Source organism: Ailuropoda melanoleuca, chromosome 2, assembly GCF_002007445.2.
Source record: "Ailuropoda melanoleuca isolate Jingjing chromosome 2, ASM200744v2, whole genome shotgun sequence".
Classification (NCBI taxonomy): Eukaryota; Metazoa; Chordata; class Mammalia; order Carnivora; family Ursidae; genus Ailuropoda; species Ailuropoda melanoleuca.
In genome coordinates, this window is record NC_048219.1 from 178,555,796 (window position 1) to 178,568,132 (window position 12,337).

At 39.4% G+C, this 12,337-nt stretch overlaps 1 protein-coding gene across 5 annotated transcripts in view; it reads left to right on the top strand.

Moving 5' to 3' along the window:
* The window catches only part of XRCC5 (X-ray repair cross complementing 5), an 89,244-nt gene that overhangs the window by 57,512 nt on the left and 19,395 nt on the right, over positions 1 to 12,337 (top strand). The window contains exon 17 of one of the 5 annotated variants that reach the window (XM_034655147.1): positions 4,984 to 5,090. The exons of the other annotated variants lie outside the window; for them this stretch is intronic. Within the exon in view, the coding sequence (XP_034511038.1) occupies positions 4,984 to 5,075 (92 nt within the window). The 3' untranslated portion in view covers positions 5,076 to 5,090. Of the gene's footprint in view, positions 1 to 4,983; positions 5,091 to 12,337 lie in introns of those variants that run through there. 5 annotated transcript variants of the gene reach the window in all.

Sequence of the window (12,337 nt, forward strand, 5' to 3'; positions counted from 1 at the left end):
AGCCCGATGCAGGGCTCGATCCCAGGACCCTGGGATCATGACCTGAGCCAAAGGCAGACATTTAACTGAGCCACCCAGGCGCCCCAACTTTTTCTTTCTTCTATCTTTTGCAGTTTCTTATGGACAGTTGGAGAAAAATCTTTAGTGAATAGTGATTAAAGGCCCTGTTGTAGACTGAACTGCGTCTCCTCAAAATTTGTATGTTAAAGCCCTAACCCTTAACATGATGATGTTGGATATGCGGCCCTTATAAGAGGTCATGAGGTTCAGATGAGATCATGAGTGTGGAGCCCTCATCACGGGATTGGTGACCTTATAAGAAGAGACATCAGATTTGTGCTTTTTCTTCTCTCTTCTCTTCCTGTCTTTCTTCCCTCTCTGCCATCTGAGAATATAGTGAGAAGGTGACTGCAAGCCAGGACGAGAGCCGTCACCAAAACCTGACCACGTTAGCACCAGCCTCCAAACTGTTGAGAAAACAAATTTCATATGTTGAAGCCATCTTAGTCCATAGTGTTTTGTTATGGCAGCCTGAGCTGACTGATACAGGCCCGTTTTCGTTTCCTTTGTCAGATTAACTGCTGAAATCCTGTAGTTTATCTCTTTGTGTCTTTCAGTGGTAATGAGATACAATTGAAACACTCAGAAGATTGCCACTGTAGGCCATTGGAGTCAGGAGCCGTTTCTCATGAGAGCCATCTTTTTGATAGTTCCCTTGCCCTTGGAATCTAGTGGTGTTTGCTTGGGGCACTGAGGATAAAATTCGCTCTCTGAGCTTTAGCAGTTATTCTGTTGTGGAAACATAGTGGAAACATCCTTTCTGTCTGTGGTAGATCTCCCCAAGTCTCTGCACTAATCTGTGTGCAGTTCTGTGATCTTTTGTAAATGTATAAAGTTATATGATCATCACCACAATCCAGTTAAAAACTTTTCCCTCACCCCAGAAAGGTCCCCCTGACCATTTGTAGTCCATTCTTTTTTCCTACCACCACCCCAGGTAACCACTTCTGTTTCTGTAGATGTACCTTTTCTGAAAAGCTCACATAAATGCAGTCACTCAATATGCAGTCTTTTGCATGTGGCTTCTTTTACTTAGCATAATGTTTTTGAAGTTTGTTTATGTTGTAGCATGTATCAGTAATTGATCTCTTCTTTTTTTAAAGATTTTACTTATTTGAGAGAGGAAGAGAGCACACGCAGGGGCAGTGGGAGAGGGAGAGGGAGAAGCAGGCTCCCTGCTGAGCAGGGAGCCCGACGTGGGGCTGGATCCTAGGACTCCAGGATTATGACCTGAGCCAAAGGCAGATGCTTAACCGACTGAGTCACCCAGACGTCCTGAGTAATTGATTTCTTCTTATTGCTGAATAATACTCTGTTTTATGGATATGCCACATTATGCTTATCCATTCACTAATTGATGGGTATATTTGGATAGTTTCCCCTTTTTAGCTATTATAAATAATGCTATGAAAATTACAATCTTTATATTTTTTTGTTTTTCTTGGGTGAGAGTGGAATCGCTGGGAAGTCTGTGTTTAACTTTTTAAGAAATAGCCAAACTCCTTTCAAAGCAGCTTTACCATTTAACGTCTCACCAGCAGTGAATGTGGGTTTCATTTTCTCCATATCTTTGGTGACACTTGTGTTGACTTTTCAATTAGAGCAATTCTGGTGGCGATGCGTTAGCATCCCTATGTGGTTTTAATTTGCAGTTCCTTAAATACTAATGCTGCTGACCTTTTTTCCGATGGTTATTGGCCATTCGTATATTTTATTTTCTTTGATGAAATGTGTATCTGAATCTCTTCCCCATTTCTTGATTCTGTTGTCTTATCTAGATGTAGAGAATTCTGTCTATATTCTGGATACAGGTCCTTTGTCAGGTGATTTGCAAGTGTTTTCTGCAGTCTGTGGGTTATCTTTTCAGTGGTGTCTTTTGAAGTATAAAGTTCTTAATTTTGATTTTCTGTATTATCACTTTTTCTTTTATGGATTATCATTTTGTAGTTTTATGTAAGAAATTTTTGCCTGGCCAAGTCACAGAGATTTTCTTCTTGAAGTTTTAGGTCTATAATCCATGTTGAGTTGATATTTGTAAATGGTTATGAGAGTGAGTACCCTAGATTCATTGTTTTTCATAGGGCAACCAGTTGTCCCAGCATCATTTATTGGAAAGACCATCCTTTCCCATCCAGTTGCCTTGGTATCTTGTTGAAAATCAACTGATCATACGAACAAAAGTTTATTTCTATGCTCTTCAATTGTCTTATATTGATCTATATCTGTTTTTCATTGATACTTTATTTTAATGACTTTAGCTTTATAGTAAGCTTTGAAATACTATGTTAGGTCTTTCAATTTTATTTTTTTCTAAAATTGTTTTGGCTAATCTAGGTCTTTTGCATTTCCATATAAATTTTAGATTCAGCTTTTCAGTTTACAGAAAAAAGCCCACTGGGATGTTGATAAGGATTGCATTGAGCATATAGAATAATTAAGAGAGGATTTCCATCTTAACAATATTGAATTTTTTAACCCATGAACATAGGATATTTTTCCATTTATTTAGGCCTTTATTTACTTTCTCTCCATAGTGTTTTGTAGTTTTTAGTGTATAAGTCCTGTACTTCTTTTGTTAAAATTTTGTGAGTATTTTATTCTTTTTAATGCTATTGCAGATGGAATTTTTTAAAGTTATTTTTTGGATTGTTTGTTGCCAGTATATAGAAATATTGATTTTGTATATTGATCTTATATCCCGCAACCTTATTAAACTTGCTTATTACTTCTAATTGTTTTTATATACTCTCAATTTTCTTAAGAATTTTTTTTTAAGATTTTATTTATTTGAGAGAGAGAGAACACAAGCAGGGGGAATGGCACAGGGATAGGGAGAAGCAGACTCCCCGCTAAGCACAGCACCCGACACAGGGCTCGATCCCAGGACTCTGGGATCATGACCTGGGCTGAAGGCAGGCACTTAACCGACTGAGCCACCCAGGTGCCCCTATACTCTGAATTTTCTATATGCATGATAATGTTGTCTGCAAGTAAAGACAGTTTTATTTCTTCTTTTCCAATTTGTATGCCTTAGAACTCTTTTTCTTGATTATACTGGCTGGAATATCCAGCAGTCATAGAATGATAAGAGTGATTATCCTTGGGGCTCCTGGGTGGCTCAGTCGTTAAGCCTCTGCCTTCGGCTCAGGTCATGATCCCAGGGTCCTGGGATCGAGCCCCGCATCGGGCTCCCTGCTCCGCGGGAAGGCCTGCTTCTCCCTGTCACACTCCCCTTGCTTGTGTTCCCTCTCTTGCTGTCTCTCTCTGTCAAATAAATAAATAAAATCTTAAAAAAAAAAAAAAGAAAGAAAAAGAAGAGTGATTATCCTTGTTCCCGATCTTAAGGGGAAAGCTTTTAGTGTTTCACCATTAGTATAATATTCTGGTTTTTCTCAGATTCCCTTTATCAACTTGAAGATTTTCTTTTCTCATTCCGAGTTGGTTGAGAGTTTTTATTACGAATGCGTGTTGAATTTTGTCAGATGCATTTTCTTTTTTTTTTTAATGCATTTTCTATATAAGAGAGATGATTATGTGGGTTTGATTCTTCTATTAATATGCTGTGTTATATTCATTGATTTTCATGCAGGATAAATTCCAGGCAGTCATGGTGTGTAGTTCTTCTGTATGTTCCTGAATTCATTTTGCTGATACTTTGGTAGGATTTTGTGTATATGTCCATGAAGGATACCTTTCTGTAGTTTTCCTTTCTATGATGTCTTTGGCTTCGATATCAGGGAAATACAGCCCTTACAGAATGAATTGAGAAGTATTCTTTCTTTCCCTTCAAGATTAATATTATTCCGTTTTTAAATATTTGGTAGAATTTGCCAGTGAAACCTAGGCCAGGGTTCTTTGTGGGAAGCTTTCTAATACTCGTTTATTTTACATATTGTAGGTTTGGTCAGATTTTCCATTTCTGCTTAAGTCAGTTGTAGTAATTTATGTCCTTATAAGAATTTGTCCATTTCATTTAAGCTGTTTAATTTATTGGCCTAACATTATTCCTATTATTTTTCTTTTTCTTTTTTTTTTATTGTTTTATGTTAGTCACCATACAGTCCATCATTAGTTTTTGGTGTAGTATCCAATGATTTTATTTTTCTCTTAAGTTCTGTGTTGATGGTGATTTCCCTTCTTTTATTCTTGATTTTTGGTATCTTGTATCTTCTCTTTTTCGTGGTCAATCTAAGTAGAGGCTTATGGTTTTGCTTATCTTTTATAGAAGATCCTAACTTCTGCTTTTATTGATTTGTTTTCCGTTATTTTGTTTTTATTTCATTGATTTCTGCTCTTGTCTTTATTATTCCCTTGCTTCTGCTACTTTGGATTTAATTTGATCCTCTTTTTCTAGCTTCTTAAAGTAGAAGCTTAGATTATTGATTTGGGACCTCATTTCTTTTCTAACATAGGCATCGAAAGCCATACATTTCCCTCTACCCAGTTCTTCAGCTGCGCACCATAAAGTGTGTGCATAATGTTTTTATCGTCATTCAGTTCAGATGCTTTTTTATTTCTTTTGTGATTACTGCTTTGACCCTTGGATTACGTAGAAGAATGTTTAATTTGCAGATATTGGAGATTCCCAAATTTCTTTCTGTTGTTGATTTTTGTCTTAATTCTATTGTAAGACATATTTTGAACGGTTTCAACCCTTTTAAATTTATTGAGACTTGTTTCATGGCTTAGCTTATACTCTGTTCTGACAATTGTTCCATATGCCCTTTAAAATAATGTACATTCTGCTGTCGTTAGGTCGAGGGTTCTGCAAATGTCAGGTCAGTTTAGGTGATAGTTTGTTCAAATCTATATCCTTGTTGAGTTTCTGTCTAGTTGTTCTCCATGATGTTTTGAGTATTGAAAGTTATTTCCCTTGAGACCTTGTGGACCGGTGAGAACTTTATAATTTTTGCCTGACCCTAGCTAAACGAAAATCTGGAGACCCAAGTGAATCTCTGCAGAGTCCCAGTAAAGAAAACATCATCAATTCAGGTAATAGAGTGTATTTTAAATAGTAATAGAGTGTATTTTAAATAAAAGTCTTCAGGTATTGGAGTTTAAAAAAAAAATAAACTTAGATACATGTATCACAAGATGATGTTTGTGTTTCATAATCCTCTGCTTCATGAGAGGAATTCTTTTACTTTGGTGAATGACCACCTTACTCAGGACAGGAAAAATTGTGGAGAGCAGGGACTTGTTGGAACACAGAGACGATTAGTTGTAAGTAATTAAAGTCAATTTACATTTTAGCGATAATGGGTTTTTTGTTGTTGTTGTTGTTTTTTTTTTTTTTGGAGATTTACTTGAGAGAGAAGGAGAAAACACTAGTGGAGAAAGGGAGAGGGAGAAAGAGAGACTCTCCAGCAGACTCCCTGCTGAGCACAGAGCTCAACACGGGACTCAGTCTCACGACCCTGAGATCAAGACCTGAGATGAAACCAAGAGTTGATTGTGCCACCCACTGACGATAGGTATTTTAGTATATAAGTCTTAGGTCAGTGCTTATAGATTTGGAAAGTTTATAGGTTCATTATTCTCGCCTTTCATTTGTTTCTTTTGTGCCATTTTCTCAAGCATGGGTATATTTTGTTTGATTCATTATTTGTCTCCTACATTGAGAAGAAAATATATGGAATAATTAAGGTTGGATTATCCCATAATTGTCTCCATTTCTGATTACTCTTAGATGGACTGTAATGAAGCCAACAAGACTTATATACATTGAAATTTTAAATGTATGGTGGAGGGGTGGGATATGTAAATCAGAGATAAGATTTGCCTGTAGCAATTCACATTGGTAGTCTTTCCTGAGGACAGTGGGTAAAATTAAATAATTTGAAAAGTCCTTTGTAATATAGCCCTTTGAGTATGTGAGTAATAAACAGAAGGAAAGAAAAAAGTAGATGGTGCAAAAAATAAGAAAGAAATAAAAGGATCATGAAATAGAAGTATTCTGAGTTTCACCCTCAGTAAATACCAACCCATGAAAAGTGTCTACCCATTTAAGACTCACTAGAAATAGAAACAATACTTTATTGCTCCCTAGTCTTCTCCTCATTAAAAAATAAGTGCATGCTCATTGGAAAAAATCAGATAATAATAGAGTAGTACATAAAAGTCAAGAAAAAGAAGTCTCCTCCTTCTTTGTCCCTCTGTCCTCCAGTCCCCCCAGACTCACATTCTGTCTTGCTTTCTCACTCTCTCCTCTTGGGAGTAACCCTGTTAATCCCTGTAATGCTCTGTATTATAGTCAAGATGGTTAATATTTTAGGGTGTGGTAAATTGGGGTTATAGCCATAGACAATATGTTTTGAAAAACACTCTGCCACTACCCCCCCCACACACACACACACATCCCAGTGGGATCAAGCAACATGATCTAAGAGGAGAAAAAAGAGCATACAGCAAAATGGGACGGAGCTAAGTCATAGTAAGTGACAACAACGAAGATGACTGTGTGCACATAGTCAGGACAATGTTGGAAGTGGTATATTTGGACGCCTGGGTGGCTCAGTTGGTTAAGGATCTGACTCTTGATCTCGGCTGATGTTATGATCTCAGGGTTGTGAGCTCGAGCCCTGCATCAGGCTCCACGCTGGGTGTGGAGCCTGCTTAAGATTCTTCCTCTCCCTCTTCCCCTCTCCCCCTTAAAAAAAAAAGAAGTGGTGTCTTCTCCACCCACACCTGCACACATCTCTTACACAGCCTGTTACTCTTTGTCTATGTATTTCCCCCTTCCATAGAGCTTTATTTTCCCCATCTCCATCTCTGTAAAACTAAAGTGAAGGGTGGTGATAAAAAAGTTCTAGACTGTCTATTCCCCTTAGTGATAACCAGTTCTTAAAATGCAGTCTTTGGGTTTAAATTAAAGGAATTCAAACAGACATCTTCATTCTTTAGAGGTTTTACAGGAGTAAACCAGTGAGGCTTAGGCCGTTCGTTCATCCATTTAGCAAATGACCAGCATCCTACTATGTGCTAGTCACTGTAGGGAAACACAGACAGTAAACAAATAAGATAATAAAGTCAAATGGTGGTAAGGACTGTGTTTGTTTCCAAGGGCTTTGTAACAAAGTACCACAGAGTGGCTGGCTTAAAACTACAGAAGTTTATTTTCTCACAGTTCTGGAGGCTGGAATTCCAAAGTGGAGGTGTCAGGAAGGTTGGTTCCATCTGAGGACTCTGAGGGAAATCTGTTCCACACCCCTCTCCTGGCTCGTGGTGACAGCTGACAGTCCTGGTGGTCCTTAGCTTGTAGACACGCCACTCCGGTCTCTGCCGCCTCCTCTTCACAGGGAGCTCTCTCACTGTGTGTGTCCAAATTTCCCTCTTCTCCTTCTTTTTTTTAAAGATTTATATTTGTTTGAGGGGGAGAGAGAGAGCATGAGCTTGGGAGGTGCAGAGGGAGAGGGAGGAGCAGACTTCCCGCTGAGCAGGGAGCCCGCCGCACGGCTTGATCCCGGGACTCCCCCAGGATCACAACCTGAGCCAAAGGCGGACGCTTAACTGACTGAGGCACCTAGGTGCCCTGAAATTTCCCTCTTCTTGTAAGGACATGAGTCATATTAGATTAGGGCCCATTCGTATGACCTCATCTTAATTCAATTACATCTGCAAGAACCCTATTTCCAAATAAGGTCATATTCTGAGGTTTCGGAAAGGGCATGAATTTTCAGGGAATGGTATTCAACTCATGACAGCACTACAGAAAAAATTAAAATGGGATAGTAGGATAGTGAGTGCTGGGGTGAGATGGGCTTTTGATTTTATAGAAGATCAAGGCAGGCTCAGTTTTGGGGTATCATTTGAGCAGAGAATTGAGGAAGGTGGAGGAGAGAACCTGGTGGGTATCTCTGGGGAGAACTTTTCAGACAGGGAACAGTACGTTCTCCTGAAGCAGCGTGTCCGGCTTCGTTTAGGAGCATCAGGGAGGCCAGTGTGGCCGAAGGAAAGAAGTAGGAGATGAGATGGGGGGTGTAGCTGGGCACACATCACATAGGGCCTCCTAGACCTCCTTTTACTCTGAGTGAAATGGGAAACCATGAGGAATTCTAAGTAAAGGTTGATCTGACTGACATGTTTTGAAAGTGCCCTGGCTGCCATGTTGAGAATGGGCAAGGTTGAAGGAGGCCGATGAGTTAGAAGGCTACTGTAGTAACGCAAGTGAGAGCAAGTGAGAAGAGGTCAGGTTCTTGATATGCTTTAAAAGTAGAATTGGCAGGTTTTGCTGACCATTTGAATGTAGGGTGTGAGAAAAAGAAACAAGTCAGGGATGACTCCCAAGTTTTTTGGCCTGAGCAACTGGAAGGAATTGCTATTTACTGAGAGGGGGGAGACAAGTTAAGTTGGTTATGCAGGAAAGAGATCCGGGTTCTAAATATAAATCCGGGAGAAGTCACCTAGAGATGTTGTCTGACGGCATGAAACTGGATGAGATCTTTGAGAAGGGGAGAGGTGTGGTGTCTAGGACACCAGTGGGAAGGGGTCACTTAGATGCACAAATAGTTAATCGAAGGCAGTGGGACACAAGGCAGTGTGGGTACCGCTGCAGGTGGGTGACGGATTTGAGGAAGAATTCATAGACTAGTCTGGCATAACCTGAGCCATAAAAGACTGGACAGGAGAGAGCCCAAAGAAAAGTGTCCCAAGTGATGCAGCAGCCTGAGGGTGTGCTATGGGTACTAACAGGACTTCCCCAGAAATAGGGGGTTTTGGTGCTGTTGTTGTTTTGTTTCTTGAGTTGACTGTTGATGAGCATTTCTGACCATTTTGTACCCATTTGTAATCTCTCCTCATTTCTAATCACTTTCTGGATCTGTCTCTTCCTTTCCTTCCTAACTACCAGTATCCTAATTCAAGCTTTCATTACTTCACCATTGGACAGTTATAGCATCCTATATTAATTATCTTCAAAGTTCTTCTTGTTCAACTCATCCCATATGTTGGTACAGATTTAGCTTCCTTTTTTTTTTTTAATTTTATTTTTACGTAATCTCTACACACCCAACAAACTTACAACCCTGAGATCAAGAGTTGCACACTCCACTGACTGAGCCAGCCAGGAGCCCCCAGATTTAGCTTCTTATAGCACAGGTTTGATTAAGCATTAGCCCTTTTTAATCACTCCCCATGTCTTTAAAATTAGTCCCCCATTTCAAGGCTTTCCAAAACCTGGTTCCTCTCTGCCATTGCAGACCCATGTTCGACAGGCCCCCTCTGTGAACTCTGTACTCAGACCAAAGAGTATTCCTGCTAATACCCTTGGCTTGGGTAATTGGCTTGCCTGCCTCTGTATTTGCTCGTGATGTTCCTTCCACAAAGAATGCTCATTCTTTTTTCTACCCCCAAATCCCACTCTAAAGAGGTGCTTGTAATTTAAGAGCCAGTGTATCCTGGGATACCTGTGCCCAGTAGTAGTTTTACTGTAGTGTGATACATTATCAAAGATGCTGCAGTTAGTCTGACATCACTGGAACAGATAATCTCCATCTGTTTCTATGTTCTCTGAGCACTGCTGACTAAGTAACTTTTTTGTTTCTATTGTCGACTTTAACAAAACAGCGTTTGAGAATAACAATTTGAATTTTTGAATTACAGCAGAATTAATTCTCAAGTTCTTTGGATCAATTTATAAATCTTACCCCATCGAAGAAGTAGAGAAAAATAATATCTCGATATTTTGAGTTCTAAAATATTATAAAACTTTCTTCACAAAATCAAAAAAGGGAAAAATTGAAAAAAAAATAGGATCTGAAGGAAGGATGCCATATCAACGCAGGGCATCATTATTTATCAATTTTTAGGAAGATTTACCACATGAAACGTAGTTGTTTTAAATTTTCTGGTACTTGACATGTCCTTTTAAGAGTGATTGAGATTCTTATAGCATTGTAAGACACTGTGCCATCGCCCCAACCCCCCCCATCATCCACAAAAGCACATTCAAGCCGTGGCCGCCTGCCTCTCTCTTCTTCCTGTGGAGCCTGACTCACCACTCACTGTATCTCTTCAACTGATACATGAATTTCAGTTCCATTCAATTACCAACTTTTAATTGGATCCCATTGCCAGATTGGTCTCCTGTTCCAGAGTGTTTCCTCTTGGCTGCACTGTTACTATGGCTACTTGGTTCCTTCTGCTTACTTCCTGCATTAGGTTGATGACATCCACTCTGGTATGAAGCTAGACAGATACTGTAAAATTGCTACAGTACCAAACACTGTCATCTTGCATTCTGCCTCCCTCCTACTGCCCATCTGGAATGGGATCAAGTCTACATGGTAAGGTTATTAATGCTTCTATATCACTTTTATTTTAGAAAGCTTCACCAAGTTTTAGAGTTAGAAAATTGTGGGGACCCTCTTTCTCTGCGCCCTAGCCCTACACCTAACACATACTTCCAAGCATATGGCATATACATTACATAAAGGAGCCAAAGAAGTCACTTCATTTGTTGAAAAAGTCTTCCTTTAGCTTCTTTCTTATGTTAGCATCATGTCCCAATTTTGGGCTTTAAATGCACTCCATTCTGGATTGGGGAAATTAGTTATACTACGAAAAAAAATGGACATTCTTTGATCTTTAGCAAACTGCTGTGTGCCCTGTAAATCTGTAAATATTCATTGATAACCTTCAGGTTTTGTGGGACATGTTCAGTGGGTTTTTAATGGTTAAACTGAATGTTGTTAATAAAAAAGAAAAAGACCATAGAATGCCATGGAACCCACCCTTTGACCAGGAAACTTAAAATTTTGCAGATGACTCAGGAACAGACCTGGTCTTGCACTCAAGTTATTTAAGATGAGAAATGTTATTCATCCAGAATGAAAAAGAATTATTGTAATGTTCTCTTACATAAAGTGAGCTTATCACTAGTGGGCTTGCTAGATGCCATTTTTCTATTTTCTCATTAGCTCACACTATCACCTTTTTTCTAGAGTGAGCTAAGACCAAGAGACCTTCCTGTGGCTATAAAGCAGGACTCACAGTTAGCTCAAATAAAAACAAAAATAAAACGAGAGGGATCTCAGAGTCTGCAGGAATGGAGTCTGACAATAAAGACTTTGCATTTACTCTGTTCCTTGTGCCTGGGGTTTTAATTTAACACATCAATGAAAAGGCAGCATTTAAAGAGGGGGAAAACACCCAGCAGGACTTACTTTTATTAGTGCAATTTGTAAGAAATTACTGCATTTAATGAGAAAATCGTTAAGCATGAAAAAATGGGCTGTGACTGAACTTGTGGAGCTTAAATGGTGAGGTTTTAATTGAGTTTTTTAGTTATTGGTAAGAAAATAATAATAATAAACCGGCCAAGGCTGTATCTACATTGTTGAGGTGGTCAGCATTTTATATACCTTCGTTCAATTTCCTGTGCCACTGGTCAAGAGTGATGCTGTGGCTGTGGTGGTCTCTGTTGGGGCCACGGACTGTTTCTGTTCTCAGAAGGGAAGCAGGCAACTTCTTCTGTCTGCTCAGTAAGAGATTCGGGGGCAAATCATCTCACAGAACAGTTTCTAAAAGGGGGAAGATCAGGGAAGAGGCAAAGAGCAGGACCAAGCTGTGTCTATCACAGTTCAGCTGCTTAAACGTAAGACATTTGAACGTCATTTACAGGTTCGTAAAGCTTATGCTTTTTTCCGAATTCTCAGTTTCTTTTGTTGCCACCCAATGATTTCTTTTTCCCCAACAAAAATATTTCATTAAAAACCACAAAACTAAACCCAGGAATACCAGCCCTGCCAGGCCGATGAGCACAAACATTGAGGGCAAATTCTGCCTGGGGTCTTAGATCCAGCCTCTTTGGAAATAGAAGCAGAAAGGACATATCAGAAATAAGTCAGCACGTCTTTTGTCATGTAGAGGAAAACATTTAGGATACCTTTTTTTGTACTTCCATTTTCAGAAGACTCTTTGACTTCTGTGAAAGAGAAACACCGTGGGGGGAAGGGTTCAGTCACTTCCGGTTCCTCCGGTTTGTCATCATGGTCTACTCAATTGCGTGGCCGCCATGTGGTGGGTTTCACAGTGTTAAACCTGAAGTAAAGGGAGACGTATGTAGCTCTAAAGATGTTTCAAGTAGACGTGAAAATCTCTCTCTCTCTCTCTTTTTAACATAATTCTGGTTTTGTAGAAGTATGATTTAAATATATGTATTTTTTAATTTTTTATTTGAGAGAAAGAGAGAGCATGAGAGAGAGAGAGAGAGAGCGCGCGCATGAGTGAGGGCAGGAGGGCAGAGGCAGAGGGAGAAACAGACTCCCTGCTGAGCAGG